At 33.8% G+C, this 9,975-nt stretch overlaps 1 protein-coding gene across 1 annotated transcript; it reads right to left on the reverse strand.

The window, feature by feature from the left end:
* Positions 1 to 1,416: 1,416 nt before the first annotated feature.
* Positions 1,417 to 2,506, reverse strand: LOC311181147 (JNK1/MAPK8-associated membrane protein; the record flags this gene model as incomplete). Its single annotated transcript, XM_084249408.1, has 1 exon — positions 1,417 to 2,506. The coding sequence occupies one exon, from the start codon at positions 2,504 to 2,506 to the stop codon at positions 1,571 to 1,573; it is 936 nt and encodes a 311-aa protein (XP_084105534.1). The 3' UTR covers positions 1,417 to 1,570.
* Between the last annotated feature and the right edge of the window lie 7,469 nt (positions 2,507 to 9,975).

The raw sequence follows: 9,975 nt of genomic DNA on the forward strand, positions 1-9,975 counted from the left end.
ATAGCCCATAAATATTTTTTATTCTTTTATTTTCACTTTGCACTGTAATTTTATTTTCTGTGTAATTCTTATCTCATTTACATGATTTTTTTTTTGAAAGAAAAGTCAAGAGTCTCTATGTTTTAAAAGGTTGCTTATCCCATTAATATTTATCAAGATTTACTGGTCTGTGTGAGATTATTCCTGCTGTATTTTTTTTAGGTGTTCTGTTTTAACCTGCTTTCTTACTGTTCTTGTGTTTTCTTCCCTTTTCCTGCCATTGCTTGATTGTGCAAGTTCCCTTTCTCCATTTTTCCTTTATTTATCTAGGGTTTTGGAAGTATACATCCATTTTCATTCTCCTGTTAAATTTTTAAACAGTGTATTTAAACTTTAAAAAAATGATTTCCAAGAGTTAATCCACATCATATTGTTCTCTTCAATGAGACAAATACAAATAAATAGTCGTGCTTTTATATATTCTCTCTTCCTGCTCTCACATGTTTGGAATCACAAGGATAAGATTTTTTAAAATCTCAGACCCAATTCTTTGACTTCTGTCATCTTTGAACTTTTACTTGGAGAGGGCATTTGGTATTTATATTTCAGTTCCCCATAAGATAGAATTTATAATCAAATATGGGCTTATACTATACTGTCAGCACTTTATTACCATAAAACAAAGTCACAGTAATTCTTCGTGTGCATTTATTACAGAAATATATACAATAAGAAGAGAATAGAGTGCAGAAAGAGGCAAATGCCTATGCAAGCATTTAAGAATTTGAATCATTTAGGGAAAATGGATGAGCTTACAAGTGATCATATAATAATTGGCTATTTATTTAGAAAAAATTAAGTGAAATACCATACCTGCATAAATACACCCAAAGGTGTATTTCAGATAGGTAAGGATACAGATACCAAAAAAATTTAAATATGGCATATTTGGAAGAAATTTAAATATTTTTTTTGTGATTAAATTTTTTATTAATTTTACAAAAAAGGAATAATTTGAAGATGTCTTCAAACAAACTACCTATGAACAGAAAACCTGTGAAATAAGTTAGTCTTTTTCTAATAGATCGAAATACTGTGTTGGTGAAAATAAATAGGTAACAAAACAACATACTTCCACATTTGCCATCAGACCCCACAAATGTTTGTCCTTATAATACATTATAACTGAAAGGTATACACAATTATGCCAATGCTAAGGATTTCAGGTTATATGCTCGGTTTTTCTTAATAGAAATGGAAACCACACATCTCTGGGTACACAAGAACATGATTTTCCCCTTAGGAAAACTAATTGTTGCAGAGGTGAGTGCTTCCTAACAGGCCTCTAGTATAACAATGCTTTCTAATTGTGTAGTGTATTATACTATGTCATTTCAGACTTAGAGAAATGTCTGAAATTCCTGTTATTTTTATTAACAGTTAAAACAGTTTGTTAAATCCAATAACAAAACATTGAGAAATGCTCTTATTCCCATGTATGACAGAAGCTCACTTATATACTTCATTTCTCTATTTACTAGAACACTTCTGAGGTGGGTTTTTTTTTTTTTTTTTTTTTGGCATTTTATATTCAGTGTCCATTGGCTCCTTCTGAGAGTATCCGTGAAGGTTCAGTAAATTTTGCAGTGAACAAGTAAAAAAGTGCTGGTGTGGGTACCAAAGCCAAAAGTGGTAAATCTTGCTCGAGTTTATCCACTCTGGTAATGGAGATTATTCCATAGGCATGGAGTAGCCAGTGGCTAAAGAGAACAATAAGTCTCTTCTTTCTGACCAGAAGATCATAGCAGTTCTCTATTTCAGAAGCCGACATGTACACAGCCAGAGTAACCAAAGACAATACTAATATAATGTAGGGGAAGGCATAATATAAAAGGCCTCCACCAACTGCCTGAAGTATGGTTAAAATTGGGAAGAAGTAAAGTGCAGCATAAACACTTTTAAATCGATCAGACTTCCCTAACCCACAGGCAATCTTCTTTACCAGAAGAGGTCGGAGCAGCATCATTAATACCAAGCAGAATGCATAATAGATAAATACAATGGTGTACAGTGGGTAGACAGCTTCATGAGTACAGTGCACTGTGGTGATGTAATCTGGACTTGGGTTGTAAAGCATTGTGTACCAATCAGAAAGCATCAGTACGCGACATGAATGGATATAGAGAACACCAACTGGATCACTCACAAGTAAGGTGATAATAGCTGCCATACTGCATTCAAATAATGCTGTGATGTGCTGGAAAAGTGCACTAGAACTCTTTTTCCCCGAGTACCATTCAATGAAGAACCAATGTAAAACAAGAGGAAGCATAGCCATAAATCCGAGATAGAGCCAATCATAAAGTTCTGGATACTCTGTGCAAGGCTGACAATATTTCTGTGCATTTGTTCTCTGTCCTCTTGGACACACCCCACACTCTCCATATATTTCAGTTGAGCCATTTTTAGATAACAGGGTCTTCCCACAATAAAGTCCAAGGCATGCTGGTTGAATATCGACCGCCATCGGCCGCAGCAGGCGCGCCCAGAGGCGCTCGGGCTCGGGCTGGGGCCAAGAAATTTAAATATTTTGATGAATCAAGATAGGTTCTTTCCTAATAAACTACAAAACTCAAAATTCATTAAGGACATTTTTTACATTTTTGACTAATTTTTATACTTCTTTATTTTAAAAGATCTGAAGGACAAAGGAAAAAAGGCACAAAACTAGGAAAACATTTTATATATATATATATGAAAGTCAAAATATTCATAATCAGAATATATTAACAGAAAAAAACTGCAATGGAAAAATAAGAGCAACTCAGTAAGAAAATAACTATCAAAAGAAAGAAGTGGAAATATTTCAGCCTCATGAAGAATCAGGCTAAGATAACTTTAAAATGATGTTTATGTTTTACAAAAAAAATTAGAAGAAAAATTTTAAAAGATATTAATATCTAGTTTTGGTCGAGGAAAGAAAAATGGACAAGTTTCTGTATTTTAATAAGAACTGTTTGGAGAAAAATTTCCACCTCTTTCTAGACTCTACTTTTAGAGAAATGCAAGCACTTGTGAATAAAGAAAACCATGTAAAGATATTCATTATACCATTGATCACTTATTTTTAAGAAATTGGTAGGCCTTCTCAATGTCCCTCACTAGGAATGTTTAAATAAATTATGACTCATTAATATAATTTGTTGAAGCTATTTAAAAATATGTTAGTGCTAAATTCACTGATATGTAAATATTTCTAAGATGTATTAAGAACACAAATAAATTTGCATATATATAAAAGTATTATATATTTATATTATCTTGCATATGAAGGCAGATCAGTGGAGCCAGAAGGGAGTAAGGAAAGAGGGAGCGAGGGAAGGCAATGACACGTTCAAGCAGGGAGTATTTGTTGAGCATCTATTACAAACCAGGTTTTGTTTCACAATCAGGACAGACAGGGCCCCTGCTTTGGATTAGCTCTTCTAGAAACTGAAATAGGAATGGAAAGAAATACATAAACAAAATAGTAACTGTGTAAGGAAACCATTAAGTAGTAATTATTCACACATTAATTTCATTTATAAAAATACTATAGCAAATATTGAATGAAAGAGTGTGGCAAATGATAATATATTCAGAGTTCACAAAAAACCTCATTGAGGAGGCCCAACAGAACTAACCTGAATTAGAAGGAGTAAACCAGAGGAGAAAAAGGGAATTTCAGACACAGAAAATGCACAGACCTTGAAGCAGAAATGAGATTAGAGCACTTAATTAAGGAAAAAGAAGACAACCACTGTGACTGACACATGATCAGTACAGACAGACATGTGAGACCTGAGGTCAGAGATGTCGACAAGGACCAGGTCCCATAGGGTTCATAGCAGCCATAGCAAGGAGTTAGAATTTTATTAAAGTACAATGAAGTGATTATTGGAGGGTTTTCATCAGTTAACATGACTTGATTTTTGTGTTTAGAAATGTCACTTTCACTGCCACATAAAGAATGACTTGTAGGGTATGAGAGTGGAACAGAGGCCAGTTAGGAACATGTTACCTTCATCCAAATGATCAACTACAGCGTTGTGCATTAGCTGCAGAAATAAAGACAGTTAAAACAAGTTTAGCATATACTTAAGAGAAAGAAAAACAGGACCACTTGATATGGGGAATGGGAAAAAGTAATCAAGCAAGATTTCAAGAACTTAAGCAAATAGGGCAGCTGGTGAAACAATTAAGATGGAATGACAAGAGGAAGGGCAACATTTGAATTTATAAGAATCAATAATTCAGTTTCCGTCATCTTAGATTTGAGTTCATAAAACTAGCACTTGTGTAATACTTAATATTAATCATTTGTCATACAGTTGTTCACTTCAATTTCATAAAATCCTATAATACTGGACAGTTGTTGCATATGCATCTTACAGAGCCAATACTGCCTGCATCTGAGAAGAGAGACCAGAGAGTTATTTTCTCACAAACAATAGATTTTCATACAGATAATTGCAAAGCTATGGAATTAAATGAGACTGTATCATTTTATATAAAACATCAACCACAATGTATAGTCACTGATTCTGTGGTTGAATCATTCAGACAAGGTATAGTGAAAATGACTTGTTCTGTAGAATTTTGGGGATCTAAAATAGAAATGGAATGGTTGGAGGATGAAACCCAAGTCTTCTTCACTCCATGCCTGGCACCTGTTCTGGCTGACTATACAGATACACTCAGGACCAGGACCAAAATACATTATCTGTGACCTCTACTTATGGCTTAATTTTTTATAGCAAGGTGACTTATAGCAACAGGAAGAATTTCTAAGAGATAGCATTCTAAGAGAACCAGGCAGGAGCTGCAAACTTTCTGCAGCCTGGCCTGAGTAGTCACAAGGTATGTGACTTCTACCATACCTCACTGATTCAGTCATGAACCCATTCAGATTCAAAGTGCAAATCTCAGAGGAGCATACCTACCAAAGGGGGAGGGAGGCACTAAATAATTTATGGATATTATTTAAACTATCACACCTAGAATGCATAGAAGCATGAGATAGGACTGAACATTCTAGCACCCCAATATTTAGAATATTCAAAGAAGCCATAAAAGTGGATTGCATGCATAATGCACCTAAACATAGAAATATACTGTAATTAACTCTTAGCAGTAGTTATGTCTTAGGATGAGTAAAACTGAGGAAAAAGGCAAAAGGAAATATTTTACTTATGTCTCTTTTTTAAAAAAAGTTATATATTTATGCATACAAGAACTGGGGTACAGGCCAGAGGTGTGGGGGATGAGAGGATTCACCAGAGAGAGAGTGGGGAACAGAACTACTGAAATGTCTCTAGATACTTCTGTGGCAGTTGAAGTGTTTTCAAGGAAAATGCACTAAGGTTTTCCTTGAATATTTTCCCAAATATCTGCTCTATAGATTTTAAGATTATAACTATATATTTATGTTAACTAAATTTATTTGTTCCTTACCTGTCATTTTAAGTATGAAAATTTTCAATTAAACAAATTTCAACAGTTGTAGGTAAAGATCAAAAAGTTTTAGGACCTTGGTTTATTGAAAATAAAATAAATGAATTTCAAATCAAATTTCATACTTCTGATCCCAGACTGAGAATTCAGACTCAGTGCAAAGGAAGAAGAAACAGAGATTTCACTACAGTTTTCTCTTTCCTTTATCAGTTAAGGCACAATAATTCTTTGTGTACTCCATTCCTAACTGAAGAAAAGAGAAAACTTAAACAATATTTTAACTGAATTTGAAGAGGTCTGTAACTGTTCATTTAAATGAATAAAAATTTTGATAGTCTAAGAGTTCCAAGTCTTGCTTGGCTCTTTAAAGTCCTTTTTGTCACTTTCATTTATCCTGTAGCAAATTGGAACAGAAAACATATTTGCTGATAATACATATACCAGTCATTAAAAGGTAATCAATGTTTCTCTAAAAAGATTAAACATTCACAGTCCACCAAGCCTGTCCTGGGACAAAGCAGTCAAAAAGATCTAATATTTTTAACACAACTCAGTTTTTCCTAAACAGAAAGGAGGAAAAACATTTCTTCCATTGTCCAGCCTTAGTCAAAAGCACCTGTCTCCTGTGCTTTCTTCCTTAGCCATTGATAAATGATCTCGAAAAGTATTATTGTAATCTGTGAAATCACCAGACAACAGAAAAATGATGTCCTTCCATAAAACAATTTTTGAAATTACAAATCAAAATTCCTTATCTAGTACATCTTGGGTATGACAGAGAGCCCCCATCATGAAATGCCAATGTTTATTCATTCAGTACCTTCCTGTCTTTAAAGGAAGACTCTGGCTTTGTCCTCATGCAGTGAAAAGTGTGCGCTTACATTTTCAGACAGCATTTAACAAAGTTCCACATCAGAGATCAAGGTCTTGGTAGAGAGATTGAGGTCTACAAAAGGAGGAAAACAGAATGGACATAAATGTACATAAAATGGATTGAATGTTGGCTAAAGGGCAGATGAGGGTATGGTCATAAATAAAAACTTTTCATGGTGGCAAAAAGGTAACTGGAAAGATGTTATTGGATTAGTGTGAGGATTCCACTAATTTCTTAACCGTTAAGGTGAATTTGGCAATTGAATTGAAAGAATAATATCTGGTTCTCTAAATATATTTATAGTCAAGGAATGGTGTGCAACATTGAAATGCTATCAACTGAAGGAGAAAATAATAATTGTGTGATATATATTTTTATGAATAGATACAAATTAATGGGACTTCAGCTTGAAATGTTAATTTAAGTTTTCTGTATTCTATTCTGCTTTCTCAGTATTATAAGAGGGACAAGTAGGCAAAATGAAAAGAGAAGGGAAAGTAGAAAGTGGAGAGTCACACAACAAATTGAAAGAATGATTTTTTCAAGAGAATCAGCAAATTACAGACTCAGCACTACTTGTTCTGCTTGTAGATTTCCCCTCCCCCCTGACCCCTCAACTCTTCCCATCCCCCATAGGTGATGAGCATACAGGATTCCTAGGTAAGTTTAAATTTTGTCAATAAATAATATTTGGTAAAAATATCCCATGCAACATTTATGGACTATAGTTATGTTAAAATATATTTGCTTATTATATGAAATTCACCTTTAATTGGTTTTCCTGTTTTGTTGCTCTTTTTTTTTGTTTGTTTGTTTTTCAAGTCTTGCTACCCAAAGACAAGGTGCCTCCAACAGTTCTGGAGAATTGTAAATGGGAAATGAAAAGGGAAATGAATAGGATATTTGGTATATTGTTTGGAAGGAAAACCTTGGTTATTTTGAAAAGAGAATCAAACTAGACCAATTATTATTAGATTATGTGTGTGTGTGTTTTGGTTTTGATCCTCTTTAAAGATCTTCACTTCCTTCTTTATTTTTCCTGCACTTTTTAATGAATAAAATAATTTATATTAAGTAAAATTTTGCTGTGGCTAATATATTGCATTTTTCAGTCAAGGATATTGTTATGCTTAACTTTCCTTTAACAAAAAAAAATTCTTTAGATTACTTTAAGCATATAAAAGCAATTTTAATCAATTTAAACCTAAATTAAATTCTTCAAAGTTTCTATCAATAAAATTAAACACATGATATAGTCAAGAGAAAGACAGGAAATTCAGTTTCTGCATCTCCAACTAGGTAGCATCGTATCTTTGGATAAGTCTATGAAATCTTTTAGACACAGGTCACTCACATATGAAAAATGTTAAAGTAATGTCAATTGTATTTAAAGTATTTTTTAATTCAAACACTTTAAAATTATAAAATAATAAGTGAAACACATATTATAGATTGAAACTTTAAAAAAAAAAACTTATCTATTTTTCCTCAATGTAGTCCTGCACTATTTCATTTACAATTAGAGTCTATACAACCTAAAATGTCTGACATAGTCCAATTTCTATTATGACTTATATTCACAACAATATGATTAACTGGTTATTTTGAAAACTTCCCTACTATGAAAAACATATTAAAAATATACAAAATATAACCTATAGTCTTTTATGTGTATAACTGAGCTTTATCAGTCAGTTATCTCCAGGGGCAGAAAATGGAAAAAAAATTGAAAATTAGAAATGGAAATGAAATTCAGACCTTGCTATCCTATTTGTGGATGTGAATAGGACAGGCTGTGAATTTTTGCTTACCTTTACAACCAAGAAGTTGAAATTTAATTCCTGGTTATCTACATAACACTGGACAAGATATAATGGACAAAATATAAAAGACTATATTCAAATGAACTGAAGATTTGAAATTGAGACTCCTGTAGCAAGTCAAGATCCTTGAAACAATATATCCTCAATGTAAGGGTAGATTTTAAATATTTCCTGTCAAAGGGATGAAAGGGAAGTATATCGATCATGACTTTGATATTTGGTGCAAGATCAACTTTCATTATGAATGCTATCAATTTATAGATATGTGTGCACATGTGTGCATGTTCTCCCAAAAAAGTGAAATTAAGACTTAATTAAAGAACTTCTTCCATTCCCAGGGAGGAGTTCATAATAACTGTCAGAAGGATTTCATAATTGATACATACCAGCTACTACTGTTTGTCTCTTGTTCTTTCTCCCAAATGGAAGTAATTAACTATTGTTATTTTATCCCTGCTCTATCAATTGTCTAATTTTTTTTCAAGCTTTTTTTTTTAAGATTTATTTATTTATTTATACAAGCACTGGGTACAGTCAGAAGTGCAGGAGGGTGAGAGAATTCACCAGAGCCAGAGCCAAGAGCAGAACAGGCAGACTGACGAAGTACACTGCTGAGGGGAGCAGCGGGCGGCAGGAGAGGTCTGTCACTCCATGTGGGACCCTTACCCAGAGGCCTGGGATCGAACCGGCACTACAGAAGCTGTGGGCAGCTTCGCAACCCAGCAGTCAACCGCTGTGCCACTGGGGAGGCCCCAATTGTCTATTGGTTTTATAGGGGAGGGAGAAGGTAGTGATTTTGTCTTTTGAGTTCAGAAGTAATTGGACCCAAAATAATTTCATCTAGATTTGATGAAAATAACTGCACATCTCACAGAGAGCCTCACTGGAAGTGGTATTGTATCTCTTGAGGAACATTTGTGTGATCTGAGTTTGAAAGGAAGCATTTCATAGATTTGATGAGAAGGTAAACTCTGTCTGGAGTAGCCTAAATGTTCACTAAAAACTTTTCTTTTAATTAAGAATACATTTCATCATTGTAAAGGAAGAAAAAAATAATACATTTCTTTTCCTTCCAGTAACATAGTTTGATATCAATTCCTAATCTCACCTGAGTCAGGAATGTCCTGATGACTGACTGCTTTGGCTAATAAAATCCGGTAGAAATGAGTGTGTATCTCCAACATTTAATACATAGGATTCACGATAGCAATGCTCAGTGAAAAAGAATAAACAACCTCCTCTCCAATCTCACATTTATGTTTATTTACACAATAAATATTAGTTGAGTACAGAGAGTATCAGAGATTCTGTGGATTCTGTTCCATACTCCTGTTAAAGTGAGCCACATGAATAACTTTGGTTCTGCAGTGCATATAAATGTTATGTCTACACTACACTGCTGTCTATGAAGTGTGCAATAGCATTATGTCTAGATAATATATGTACATATTTTTATTTAAAAATATTTTGTTATTGAAAAATGCTATCAATTAAGCCAATGAGTCATAATGTTTTTGCTATTGGAGGATTTTACCTTGATATTGATGATTACTGACTGATCAGGGGAGTGGCTGATGAAGGTTGGGTGGCTGTGGCAATTTCTTTTTTTTTTTTTTTCTATTTTTAATTTTTTTTAATTTTCTTACATTGTTGTTCATTTTGTACAGTATTTGATTTCTCCCCTCAGGTGTAATCCCTGTAATCCCCCACAACCACATCACCCAGGAACATCACCATGGTCCCTTGTGCTCTTCCCTCCCTTATTTTAATCCCTGTCCCCACCCCTCCCCTACTTTAAGCCTCGGA

The sequence above is a fragment of the Talpa europaea genome (genome assembly GCF_964194135.1).
Source record: "Talpa europaea genome assembly, chromosome: 1".
Lineage (NCBI taxonomy): Eukaryota > Metazoa > Chordata > Mammalia > Eulipotyphla > Talpidae > Talpa > Talpa europaea.